This window comes from Condylura cristata, unplaced genomic scaffold (genome assembly GCF_000260355.1).
Source record: "Condylura cristata isolate star-nosed mole 26May11 unplaced genomic scaffold, ConCri1.0 scaffold00020, whole genome shotgun sequence".
Classification (NCBI taxonomy): domain Eukaryota; kingdom Metazoa; phylum Chordata; class Mammalia; order Eulipotyphla; family Talpidae; genus Condylura; species Condylura cristata.
In genome coordinates, this window is record NW_004567121.1 from 34,759,414 (window position 1) to 34,773,539 (window position 14,126).

The 14,126-nt window shown below is 48.4% G+C and overlaps 1 protein-coding gene across 1 annotated transcript in view; it reads left to right on the forward strand.

Moving 5' to 3' along the window:
• The window catches only part of NBAS (neuroblastoma amplified sequence), a 227,094-nt gene that overhangs the window by 161,380 nt on the left and 51,588 nt on the right, over positions 1 to 14,126 (forward strand). The window contains exons 42-44 of the mRNA XM_004686434.2: positions 2,751 to 2,861; positions 8,399 to 8,649; positions 9,606 to 9,940. Coding sequence (XP_004686491.1) covers positions 2,751 to 2,861; positions 8,399 to 8,649; positions 9,606 to 9,940 — 697 coding nt within the window. The remainder of the gene's footprint in view (positions 1 to 2,750; positions 2,862 to 8,398; positions 8,650 to 9,605; positions 9,941 to 14,126) is intronic.

Here is a 14,126-nt window from a genome sequence, read left to right on the forward strand (position 1 = left end):
GGACGTGAAGGGGCGTGTGTGTGTGTTCCCCAAATGCGGAAGGATGAATTTAAACCACAGTTTTAAATAGGGAGGATGGGAACTCTTTTTCTTTAAATTCCCATGGCTTTGGTCACTCAGGTGAGTCCGTGTTAGAGGTGATAGGCTATGACGGGGAGTGAGGCACGGCCTTAGCGCAGGAAGGTAAAGGCCAGCAGAGGCCGCCTTTGTTCGTGGACGGGCCTCTCACTTTGCCAAGTTCAGGCGCCTCACTTACTCGGATAGAGCTCAGGTCCAGCCGCCGCATGCCAGGGAGGGGCGGTGTTGCAGGCTCAGGGCACCTCGCCTGCCCAGCCCTGGCTGTTGCTCCTGTCACAGGGCTGTGGCAGCTGCCCCCGTTGCCCATTGTCTTGAACCCCTTCTGGGAGAGAGCAAGCCCATGTCTGCTGGCAGGACCAGTCAGTGCCCAGGGAAAAGTTCATTCTTGAGTGTGCAGTTGCTGTTAGTTCAATCCTGACCCCCACTTTGTTTCCACACTACGGAATTCAGGTGATGTGAGGAGGCCTTCCTGTCACGCGGAGGCCTTCCTGTCACGCGGAGGCCTTCCTGTCGCGCGGAGGCCTTCCTGTCGGAGGGGGGAAGGCTAGTAGCAGAGGCACTTTTAATGTCATGTTCTGTTGAGTGCTCACCACAGGCTTGATGCGGGGTTAGGTGCTCGGCGCCCTTCATAAGTAGCTTTTAATCTTGGCATAAACATTTATACCCTTTGGCATAAATGTTGTTATCCCCATTTTGTAACTGTGGAGAATGAGGCTTAGGCATGTTTGCCGAGATGTGGGCTCGGCTGTGACCTTCAGCCTCCATCTGTCCACATCGTCTGTCTTCACCGCAGCACCCAGCGCCTTCCCTACCCAGCTGATTCCTCCCCGAGGACGCCTCCATGCAGTTCAGTCTGGCCTTTGAAAGGAAGTTTAGTGTCTCTCTGCTGATAAGTTGCTTAAAAATTACAGAGATAGTCCTGGTTATAGGAGAGGTATTTTTCATCATTATCATTTCAATCGTTTAAAAAGTAGTGGAAAAGTAACTTTGGTACCTGTAACAGTTTTTCATTATCCCAGGCATCCTCCATAGAAGGCTTCCCAGATTCTCTTCAGAGTAGGGCAGGAACAGCGAGATCAGGGAAAGACAGAGGAATGGAGTATGGTGGGTTCAGTTAAGAAGTGGAATCTGGAATTATTTTCCCCGTCTCTCCTCTTAGAGGTTCATGGTTTCAAAGAGTTACTTAATGCCCAGTTTGGAAGAGACTGACGAGTTCATTTAATTGTCACTCCTCAATGTTTGGAGGAGGAATCTAAGAGCCAGAAAGCTTTCAAGAGTTGCCAAGGTAACAGAGCCAGCAGCAGAGATGGGTTTCGCGCTTCCGCACCCCGTGGTCTCTCTTCAGGCACTTTGTGATCCTTGGTGCCGCACTCCTGGTTTCCGAGAAGAGGTTATCACAGAGGATAAAAGTTTACAGGGTCCGGCATGCCTTACATCACCAATTACATCTTGCTGGGGTTTTTGTCCTGTATTTTCTTTTTAAAGTACTCAGCTAGTGCATGCTATTTGAAGTCTGTCCTAGAGGACAAATATGTGCTTTTGATAAATATATAATAGAACCTTTCCACAGTCTGTTACTTGAAAAAGCAGACAGCCATCTTTGGATGTCTTGTTTAAAATGTCAGTTTTCATTGGATTGCTGAGCTGGAGGCGAGAGCCGGTGTCCTCCCCACAGGGCTGTTGGAGAACCTGCCTGCTCGGCAGCGGCACCTTCGGGCATGTGGTCAGGCTGTTCCTTAGTTTCTTCCTGTGTATCTGTTCCAGAGGGAGTGGTTTTCTGGATGTGCGTTCTCTCTGCCCGTATCCACTGGGGGCTTGTGGAATTCATTCTCAGAAGTCAGTCAGGGTGACTTTGAAGAGGGCATCCCCTGGGTTGGTTCCTTCCCATCTTTGTCAAGGTAAAGATGCTGCCGTCGGTGGGAGCAGGCCGGCCACACCTGTCTCCCACCATGGAGTGGCCATGCGCCCTGTCCACAACCCGTGGGGTGGGACAGGTGCTCCAGACATAAAGAAATGACTTTTCATTGACAGGTACACTTTATTCAACCTCTTCGTTATCGTCGCCCAGCAAAGAATAGCTCTTAGGTTCTTAAGGGTTTGTGAAAAACCACCACCCCAAACACCCCACAAAAAAGTCAACACAGAGTATGGGACGGAGGTTATGTGGTAGCAGAGCCTGGTCGATTTTACTCTCTGGCCAGTTACAGAACATACTTGCCAGTGTTGGCTAAAGGAACATGACCATTTGGGCCTCTTTGGTGAAGGAGCGCCAGTGTCTAGACCATCTTGGCCAGTGAATCCTTGCTGCGTGTGAGGGGCTGCTCTGTGCCTCGCGGGCTGACAGCGGCACCCTGCCCGGTCACCGCCGGGTGCCAGAGCCCTGCCCGCCTCCTCCCCTGCCGTGAAAAGTGTAAACACACTCAAAGCATCACCCACTGCCCTGGGACAAAATCACCCTCCATTGTGAACGGCTGACCTGGCCGGTTCCCTGGCCAGGCCTCAGGCTCTGCAGTGAGCAGCGCCAGCATCCCCGAGTCGCTCTTTCCTAAATGGCTGCGAACTGTCTTCCTGAGGCTGTGCAGCCTGCGCCGCTCAGCTGGGGCCGGCCGCGCGGACCTGCTGATGGAGGTAACGCGTCTCTCCTCTCTCCCCTGTGCCGGCGGCCTGTGAAGAACGCTGGAGGAGAGTGTCTTCAACGTCGCCCTTTCCCTGGCGCAGCGCTACGGGGTCTCCTGCCGGGAGGTGTTTCTGGCCCACCTGGAGTTCCTGTTCACCGACAGTGGGTAAGCACCGCGCACGTGCTGGTGTAGCCCCAGCCCTCTTTTCGGGGTCCCTTCTAGCAGAACCTTGAAATCGTAAAGTACATTTTGAGTTTTCTTTTTGAACGCTCGTAGACCGGTATCTTTGTATACTCTGTGTACATCTTCGCTATTCCAGTATCAATATTCTAATGCTAGCCTACTAGCTTTTGTTTTCCAGTAATGATAGTCCTAAATTCGATGCTTGATATTCATTCGTTCAGTGATTTTTATTGAGAGTCGGTTTTATACCAGGCACAGTGTTAGACACTAGAGATCTCGGGGAAGCAGAAGTGAGACAGATAATAAGTGAAAAATAACAGCAGCAGTGTGGCACACACAGAGGAAGAGTGCCTCATGATGGAGTTTGATATGCCCGCGGAAGGCTCTCGTGAGGAAGTAGTGCTTACGCTCTGACTTAAATAGTGAGACCAATACGTTACAAGAAGGGAACCATTTTCTAGGGAGACAACATCCCTTGACAGGTAGAAACACGTCTGAGGCCTAACAGGTGGGCAGAGTGGGTGAGGCCCGGAGGGCCAGGAGCGTCAGAGTGTGGTATGGGGCCATTGGGAGGTCCGGAGGCCAGGCCGGGCAGCAGGCCTGCAGGGCCCTCCTGAGGGCTGTGAGCTTTCTCCTGAGAGTAGCAGGAAGCTTCTTGAGGGTTTTAGTTACTGAGGAGGAGGCAGAATGATCTGCTGTGCATTCGACATCATCATTGAGCACCCATACCGAGAAAAGATTTTAGGGAGCTGAGTGAAGACATAGATACACTAGCTGGAAAGCCAGGACAGTAACAGGCTGTCCTAAGCAACCATAGCCTGGGGTAGTTTTGAAGGACAGAAGGACAGGTGAGAATGGATCTCAGGAATCTGTAGAAGGTGAAATAAACAGGACTTAGCAAGGACAGAGGAGACAGGAAGGTGTGTGTGGGAGGGTCACGGATCCCCTCAGGTTTCTGCTTGGTCTGCCTGTGGGAGCCGACGTCACTCTGCAGGAGGGGTGACTGAGGTGAGCAGGAAAGGGGAGGTGGGGAAGGGGAGCAGCCCCGTGGGTGGTCTGTCTCACCAGGTCTTCTCAGTCTGGAACCCCGGAGAAGGGGGAGCAGGAAATGCTGCTCGGGTGTGCATAGAGTGCAGAGGTGCTGAGTGGGGCATGTGTGGGGAGACAGAGGCCCCTGAGCACTCTCCTTGGTGGGGGTTGAGGCAGAACAGCCGCACGAGGAGGGACAGAGAGCAGAGGCAGAGGGAACCAGGCGCCGCTGCTCTGCCGGAAGCTATGAGGGGACAGACTCGGAAAAGCAGAGCAGTGGTGGGGCAGGGGTCGGGCCGCTGGGCAACGCTTACGGCTTGGAAGCTCCATTTTCATTAGTCACTTTGAAACTTCGGGATCTACATTTTAAGTATTTACAGATTGCTACTTGGGGGGTCATTTGGGAGTGGGAGGCTGAAGGGAGACACTCATTGGTTGCGAAGGAGCTTCCTGCGGTTGGAGGGGCTTCCGCCTCTCACCCCCACACCGCAGAGCACCTCACACAGTTCCTGTTCTGCGACAGGGACAAATTCTCTGTCAGTCATCTTCTGACTGGCTATCACCGTGACCCACTTTTCAGTTTGCAAGGACCTTTGGCCAAAATGGTGCAAAACTGAAAAATGCCACCGTTATTTTGACCCCATTTTCCCTGCAGAATTGTCTATTCTGCTGTCAGACAGCTTGCTTTTATTTTATTTTATTTTATTTTATTTATTTATCTATTTATTTACTTATTTATTTATGCATACATATAGAACTGGGGCACAGGCCAGAGGTGCGGGGTGGGGGGTGGTAAGAGGATCCACCAGAGACAGAGTGGGGAGCAGAATAGGCAGATCTAGGGAGTGCACTGGTTGGGGATCAGATCGCACTGCTTCAGTGCCCATGGCTTCCTACAGCTGTGCTTTAACCCTTTCCCGGTCAGGTTGGCCCACCTGCTGTCAGCTTTACAGGTCAAGTCAGCCATACAAGGTCATCCATAGCCGAGGGTAGAGCTGGCACTTCATGGGAGTCAGGCCAGAGCACTGTGCACCCCTGTCGTAATCAGCCGCTTGCGTCATCATGTCCCACCCTGTGAAACCCTCCTCCTGTCCTGTGCTTTCTCCAGCCTTCGCCAGCCACCTCCCCTGCTCCCACTACTTCCTTCGCTTCCTGCTTCATGCCTCTGCCTCTCTCCTTTTGAGTACTCCTTGCAGTCAACAAGTGGAATTGTATGGCCACCTAGCCTCAGATGAGGCAAAGAAAAATGTATTTAAATGAGTGTTTTCCGGTGTGACTATGAGTTTTTTCAGTGCATGATGCCATTCTTGAATCACAGTTTTTGTTGACGGACAGTTTGTAGCTATTCCAGAACACACTGATCGTGGTGTTAGTACTGACAACTTACTCCTTCTCATCGGGTGTAACTATTGCTAGCTGGTTCCTTTGCTTAATCTCTGAAAGCTAAATACACATTCTGGGCAAGCTGCTTTACAGCTAAAGCTTGGTTCAAGAAAAGCACTTAAACAGCGTTGAGGGTAATCACTCATTTTGTTACAGGGTAGCCCAGAGTGGACTGGGCCGCCTGTCTGTGGGGCCTCACCTGCGTGCTCACAACTCAGTTATACTGCAGTTACACACAAAAGGGTCAATAATGGGTTTATTTACAAAAGGAGAATGGAATAGGAAACAACCCAGGGGAAGAGAACAGGATACAAAGTAAATGGAATACCTTACGGCTAGGCTGACTGAACACACCAAGTCATGAGGTTGGGAGAGCTGCTTCCGGAGCGAGAGAGAGTGAGAGATGCAATCGCGCCCTATGTATCCCCCAAATGTCCCAGAATTCATTCCTGCTTGCTCCACCCTTGGGTCCTCGCAGTTCTCCCTGGTGCTGCTGGGAGTTGTAGTTCCCAATCACTGGAGTAGTGTGTAGGGTCCAGAAAGCTGGAGTAGGGGGTGGGGTCCACAAGACTCTGCAGAGTTCCTTTAGGACATCCTGCCCCTGAACAATTTGATGAGGGAATCGTCTGCAGTAATCTTGTGGTATGTCTTCCTGGTTCTTTGGGATAGCTTCTAAGCACAGGTATGTCTTCCTGGTTCTTTGGGATAGCTTCTAAGCACAGATTTCATTTCTTGTTCCAAAATGAAGGTAACTGCTTCCTTCTATGGAAGCTGTTAAAATGGATTATTGATTACTAGCATCTATAGACGATCTTAGCACTTTGTAACTTACCAAGGAAGGAGGGTTTGGGTTTATCAAGTGTCAGTAAAGTATCCCAGAATCTCTCTTGACAAGATAATTAGGTCGAATTGCCCATTGGGCAAACTGAATGGTAGGCACAAAAGACTCAGTGGGTGGGTGGGGAAGGCATGTTGACTGAGAGAGACTATATTCAGAAGCAGGCCAAACACGGAGGCACTAAACTGCTATGATTTAGTCATTGTCTATCCATTTGTAGATGAGTCTGTCTTGCATCTTTAGTTTATCAGGGGATTAGGAATGAAGAGACAGTCAGAGTCCATGCTGGGGGAGAGTTGATGTCCACATTCCAGAAAGACTCCTCAAACGGTTCTTAGTTCCGGCCCTTCTCCTTCAGGATTCAGTGAGTGCTGTGGGACCAGGTCGCAGGCAACTCACGAAACCTCTCAGAAGACAGTTTCTCCCCTGGAGGCTGACAGTGCTGCTGGTTTCTCTTGTTTGGCATAGGCGTCTGCACGCTTGGTGCCAGCAAGCTGCTTTTCCATCCTCGTGGGCTGGCGGCCCCGCCTACAAGTCTGTGCCCACACTGACGTCGTAACGGGTGTGCAGGCTTCATTTTGCAAATGACGAAGGAATGTCAGAAACTCATGAAGACAGCGTGCGCACGTGTCTTTCACAGACGCCACTGCGCGCTTTGAAGAGTGAGAGGATTGAGAATGTTTTCCACAGCCAGCTTTATGCTCACTTTCACGTCTTGATATTTAGTTAATATTTTTGCTTCCTTCCTTTCTCTAACACCACACCCAAATACTGAAGCCTTCTGTCATCACTGATCTCTGCCTGCTCTGCAGTCCCTGCGTGGTGAGCAGTCTTAGCTGAAATGTGACTGCGGGCCTGGGCTGTAGCCCAATGCGTTACTTGACACTCGTTTCCTCCTCAGTGACAACGCCGCACCTTGTCTGTAGAAGACCTTACATTCGTGCTACTTTCCATTCGTGATGCATGTTGAGTGCTTCCAGTGTATCACATTCTAGTGCTTGGGACTGAGAAACTTAGGATAAAAAGGGGTGGTGTCAGCTGCACCCCAAGTGGTAGTTGGCTGGTGAGGGAGACAGCAGACAAGGTAATAAATGGTGAAAGCCTGTCAAGAGTCCCAGAATAGAAGGATACTCAGAATAGAAAGAGGATTTATTTTTAATAGATCTGCAGCATATTTATAGATCAGGATTTTGGTGGGGAAATGTTTGAATTGTGCCTTAAAAGAAATATAGGGTTTATTTTGAAGTGCAAGTCAAAAAAACACTTTAAAATTACCTACCGTGTTTTGACTTGTAGATTGAGGCTTTGCTCTCACAATTATCAGACTATCATGCAAATGTCATGGCATAATTTGTGTTAACTTTATCTCCGTAAACCAAAAAATGTCTCAACATGTCCTGATAGTGATGATGCGGGTAGTCTGGGCACCGTATTTCATAAGTGTGGCTGTGAAATCCGTGCACCCGCGTGGAGGCTGCCCGAGACCTCGCGCACTGCCCAGCATTTCCACCACCGCTGCTGAGAGCTGGACCCAGCCTGTGTCCAGGGCAGCCCGCAGGCTGACGCCAGGGGTGGGGGTGTGAGGCCAGTGTGGGCCCTTGCGTCACGTGACCGCGCACCACTCTTTTGTCCAGAAAGAAGCCCAAGATAAGAAAATAACTCCCCCCTCCACCTTGAAAATATGACCTGATCCTCCACCAGAACTTGAGATTTTTCCCAGCCGTTGAACCTTAAATGACTTCTTCAATTATGTTATAAAGACACCTAACAAAGGTGAACATACTAAGATACGTGTTTTATTCAAGTGGCGTTCATGACTACAGAGTTCAAGAGAAAGTGCAGATGTCTGTTCTTTCCTGTTTGAACTCTGTTTGAGCACAGTATAAAATCTGCATGTTTTGAATATCAATTCGGGGCTCTTGGATGGAAAATGTCTGTCTAAAGTTTGGCGGTGGTTTCTCCCCTCACCATTTCCCACCCTCCTGGAGTAACAAGCTTGTTCACATCTCTGTAGTGAAGCTCAAGGGCACGTTTTGTGGCGCGCTGGCTAGTGAGAGAGGTTGGGCACTGGAGGCCTGCCGGATTCCTTCCTACCGAGGGGCGGGCTACCTTCCCAGCTGCCCGGCACTGCCCCTCCGCAGCCCATGTCGTTTACAGGCCTTCCTCTCCCTTCACCCCTTTCTTGCCGGTAGCCGCTAATTTGCTTTAGTGTCTAAGAGTTTATCTTTGTTGTATTTGATTCAGTTGTTTCTTTGTCTCCAAACTTCAGTTTGTCCACAGTAGAAATCGAAAGTCGAGCCCAGGCCCTTCATCTCTTTGAGACTTTGAAGACTGACCCCGAAGCCTTTCACAAGCACATGGCCAAGTACATTTACCCCACTATTAGCGGCTTGGATCACGAAAGGCTGCTCTACTACTTCACTCTTCTGGAAAGCTGTGGCTGTGCAGACTTGGGGAAGGACGCCATTAAGCCAGAAACCCACATTCGGTTACTGAAGAAATTTAAAGTAGTTGCATCAGGTGAGACGACTATTCCTGTGCTGGGGCTCAGCCTGCGTCAAACGCAGGGTTGCCCTGTGCTCAGTGCTGCCTGTGCGCCATGACGGGCAGAGGCCTGAAACCACGGGGTTCTGATGCCAATCGCCTCTAGTTATCTTTCCAACTCCTTCATTCGCGGTTGTGGCAGTTAAATCCCAGAGAAACTAGGAGCCCTGTTAATGGTCATACAGTGACTGACTGTGACTGACTGCTTGCCAAAATCTCTGGAGGCCTTCCCTACTCACACTGGTTATATTTATCTGCATCAGTGACAAGGCTGAGCCACCCCACCGTAGACCGTTTGGCAGGATTTCACTTCAGGAGCCTAAACCTTAAAGCACGAGTGGAGTTTTTAAACTATGAGCCTTTGAGTCTTTGATAGGTCATAGAACTCTTTAGACTATGTTTACAACTTAAAAATGAAATGCATTAAGCCAATACGATACTTTATCATTTATAAAGCACTTTCCAATCTATATTCATTTGATACTCATAACAGTGGTGGGCTATGTTATAAGGTGAATTTGCTTTATCAGTTGCTTGCTGAGGAACCGAGTTAGACACTGGACTTGACACAGATTTAAAGGGGGGAAATCTAGCTTCTGACTTCCAGGAGCTGTGAGAGGCCAGACGAGTAACAGAAGACTTGGCGCAGGTGACTGAAACCACAGAGGCTGCAGAAGGCCTGATGGGCCCAGAAGGTGCCGCCCCTGCCGGGGAGGATGAGGAAACAAGGCTGGAGAGGGGGAGAGCTGGCCAGGGGATATCACGTAGGGTGACTGGCCCAGAGCCCAGAGCTCGTGCGAGTTGACAGACTGTCTGCAGTGACGGCATCTCAAGCTCAGCCCTTTCCTCAGCCATGCAGGAGGCTATGCACATTTGAAAGCTCCTGGAGGTTTAGCTTGGAATGAACTATCTCTTTTTCCTCTTCCCACTAGGTCTTAATTATAAAAAACTGACAGATGAAAACACAGATCCTCTGGAAGCACTGGAGCCAGTTCTTTCAAGTCAAAATATCTTATCTATTTCCAAACTCGTTCCCAAAATCCCCGACAAGGACGGGCGGATGCTTTCCCCAAGCTCTCTGTATGCCATCTGGCTACAGAAGTTGTTCTGGACTGGAGACGCTCACCTCATGAAGCAGGTCCCGGAGTCCTCGCCGGAGTGGCTGCACGCCTACGACGTCTGCACCAAGTACTTCGATCGCCTCCACCCGGGCGACCTCATCACTGTGGTGGATGCAATGACGTTTTCGCCTAAAGCTGTGACCAAGGTAACAAAGGGTACCTCAAGGTTATCCTGGGTGAATGCTTTAGAAAAAGTGAACATTGCTCGTATCTTTTTATTTCCTTTCTTGAAAGGGGGACTAATTACATGTCTAGCATTTTATTTATTTGTTTTTGCTACACAAGAGGTGTTTTACTCGGGATATCATTTTCTTCTGTCATAGGTATGCACGTAGTCTAAATAAGACTTGGCTGTTCACACTGACATGCTTCTGACAGTGCAGTTCTCTTAGTAAATGCTGCGTCCTGTCCTTGCCGGCTGGCAGGGGCTGAGAACCACAGTGCTTGCAGTTCTGGTCTGGCCATGTCACCTGTACTCAGGCCGAGTGTCGTCACTTGGCTGGGGTTGAATATGGCCCCTCAAGTGATGTCGGTCGGCTCTGACCTGGTGACAGAATAGCGACTGGGATGTCTGTCGCATTTTCCCGCGTCTGCTCTGTGTTCAGGTCCGGGCCCTTACGCTGCATTCTAGTTCCTGCTCCTGGTTTTTAACACTGAATGGCTCCTCAGAATAGCTCTTGTCAGTGCCTCCCCCTTGTTGTTCCCCACCAGCCGCCCCTGCAGCGTGAGCGCAAGCTTCGCACTGCGTGGGCCCAGGCACCTCCTTTCCTGGGAGATCTCCAGGCCGGAAGTCCCCGCTGCCAAGCTGACCACCTTATACTTCTTTTGATCATCTTTGCCACTGGCAGACTTTTCCCTGAGTTGATACATCTACCTGTTATCCTGGCCCTGCTATTTTTGTTATGGCTCATATTATCCTAAGAATTGAGTGTCAGGGAGAAGAATTTCAGGCCACCCGGATTCCTCTGGTTGGTCCGAAGTGGGAAGAAATTTCAAGTCTTTCCCTTGGAGATTGGCACAAGTAGCAGCAATATCGTCTATGGAGAATGCTGATTTTAGCTAATTCACTAAGTTAATGGGTAAAGATAACCAAGGGCTTCATGTGTTAGTATTACAACTCAAATAATGTAGCTAACAACTTTGTAAAAATTTTATAGCCACTGCTATAAAAAGAAAATAACCATTAAGAAGAAAATATAGATGATTTCAAAGGAGGTAGCTGGATATGTTTGAAAAGATCACGAGTTGAGAGTCACACACCTGACTTTGACCTCTGAACCTGCCACTTGTCAACAGTGTGGTTGAGCCTCGGGGTTCTCATAGGTCTTCCCCACCCCACCCCCGCTCCCCTTATTTCTAACCTGATTACAATGGGTAAGGAAACCGAGTCTTCAGAAGGTGAAGAAGAGCCACCATCTGGACTCAAGGAGATTATCTCAGGGCTTTTACTCTGTCCCCAAGTGGTCCTGCCTCTGGCCAGGGGGAGCACAGGAGTCATAGGCGCGGAACCCGCCACCAAGAGGCAGCAACACAGCTCTGCTCCTCCCGCGGCGTGAAGCAGCGCGCGTGAGAAGTCCCTGGTCTCTGAGGAAGGCTGACGGGAGCCTGGCAGCCCCTGGGCAAAGGCCAGAGTCCAGCAGACCCTGCTCCCAGGGTTCCGAAGCCCAGATACGCGTAGCGATGTGGGGACAAGTCCTGGGGAGACACTAACGCAGCGTCAGGTGTGAAACTCTCACACCTGCTCCTGCTCTAGGACCTGAGAGCCGACTGGGGGAGGCGTGGGACGATGGAGGGTGTTCTTTGGCCAAGGCGTCCCTCCCCTCAGACGGAAGGCAGTTTAGTGAGCTGGCAGCAGTGCTGCCCAGCTCACCAGGGCCGTGTGCTGATTGTGGAGGTGGGCAGAACATTCTAGAGTTCCCAAGCAATAATGGATTCACGATTAAACTGAAGAAGTGAATGGAGAGACCACCCCGAGTTTTAGTGACTGTGTTTTAAGACAGATGATTGTAAATTTTAGCACTTTCTCATCACCTCATTCCCTTAATCACACCTTTAAGATGCTCTGTCCTTCAGCCACCTGAAATGTATGACACAGTTGTTCATGCATCTGGGTTCCTTTTCCTGAAGAGCTAGAGTGGGCTTGGTAAAGGTTGAGTCAGTTCATTAGGGCATGGCCTTCTTTCAGTGTTACTCAGCAAGATGGCCTTTTGTTGCAAACTGTCTCGAAGTGTTTTTCTGCTGACTCAGGTAAGCTATAGATACATTTAAAATTAATGTTATATTATTTAGTCCAGCTTTATAATTTTCCAGATTATTTTGATTAATAAGATTTAAGTTATCCATTCAGAGAGGAAAAGTACAAAGTTTAGAGAAAATGCATGTTTAAAATCACACAGTGCTGTCCCGGGGAGAAAGAGTATAAAATCCAAACTGAAATACAACCCACACATGTCAGAGGCCACATTTGGAAAAGAACGTGCAACTGGATTTACCGAAATTTACAAAACACCAGATGTTCCCACAGCTTGTACATGATGTTGAAGATGTAAAATAAATGTATACTATTCACATGGAGTTTGCAGTTTTCAAATATGTACCCACATTTAATTCAAAGCCATACTTTTGGAAAGGACTGGTGAGTGAATTCTAGCATGCATACCGAGAGCAATAAGCGGTTACTCAGACGTGTGAGTTGGGAAAAGAATAGCCCGGAGACCAACTTTAGTGCCCGCTGCCTGATAAAATAAGCCAGGGAAGGCTCTGCGCCCCTTGATCACAGTCCTGCCATTTGCATTGGCAGAGTTCATAGAAATTCTGGGGGAATTGTACACAAAAGCTATTATGTCATGTAGGCAGAGATTGAATTTGCATGACATTGAGGTGATGAATATGCAGAAGGGAAAGAATACAATTGTTTAACATGTATTTGCTCCAAATCAAAGTTGTTTCACTTGGTGGAGTCAAGCTGAGCAGCTCTGCTGCTTTTCCCAGTCAACCTGTCCTGTGGGCCGGGAGAGCAAGTGGTCAGAGAGCTTCAGCACAGCTCAGCACAGTTTACTTTGTTGAGACTAGATTTGGCTAGGAAATGGTGGCGGTGGGATGGGGGTAGGCAGAGGCTTACCTACGTGCCCCTGACCTCTGTGTCTAATGCTCCCCACTTGCTTTTAGTGACTGGTAGAACTAGCCCATAAGTAAGGACACAGGACATATGTATGAGATGTTCCCCAGAAACTTGCTGGGACCCCAATTTAAAACTTGAGGTGACCACACAAGTCGAAGAGACCTTCTAGAACCTGGTCTGCTGCTTCTCAGCCTGGGGTGCACTAGGCCTTCACCAGCTCAGCCCCCACACTCACCACTGCAGGAGAGAGATATCAGTCTTTCATTTCTAATTCTCAGCTCCCAGCACAGTGTAAAGGCTGGCTGTTTCCTAAGTGATAGATTTCACTGCTGACACAGATTGGCAATTCTTAAGACTTGTCCTCTCTGATAACCTTTACATCCACCAAATCAGGGTCCACAAAAAATCCTAACAAATGTCTAGGTTATATCCACTGGTCTGTATTATTCTGCAATTAAAACTAAGAAATTTTATAGATACTTAGTAATGTATAATAGGTTGGCTTGAATAGTATATTTCAAAGGAAAATAGTGATATTTATGAAAAAAAAGCGTGTTTAAATCATTTCACATTATGTCTGTCTCTATAGGACAGAGCTGCATTCTTGTACTTGTTTCTACATTCCAAATTGTTTTGCTTAAAGAAATTAAGAAAATTCAGCCGTACAGTTATGAGATTGGAAAGGGAGGGGTGTTTTAGTATCCTATAATTTTGCATAGTCTTTGATAGTCCATTGAAATTCAACAAATTATTGTTACTTAAAGACTAGTTGCAATGTGACTCTGAATCCATTATCACTGAACCTTTTTATAACTCATATCTAAACTATCGATTACATTGCACATTGAATGGATCTTTTATCCATGTGTGGTTTCTGATGCATTAGGTATTTGAAAAATATTGGTTCACTGAGTTCTGCAGATCATCTAGATGTTGACACATTATATTACTCACCATCAGCGAGTCTCATGCATGAAAATGAGCATCTAGCTCATCAGATGAGTCTTTAAGTATTGGGTAGCTGTCAAGCTCACAGTGGTAGGTACAAATTTTCAAAAATTCTAGTTTTTGTGTGAAAGCTCAAATTTTATCATTGGAAACAAATGTTGGAAGTTGTTTTCCTTGAAGTGACAAGCTCCCTTTGTTCACTTTGGAGAAAATGCCTGCCAAATACGCAAGTTTGGAAAACAGACTTTACCAGTTGTTCTTTT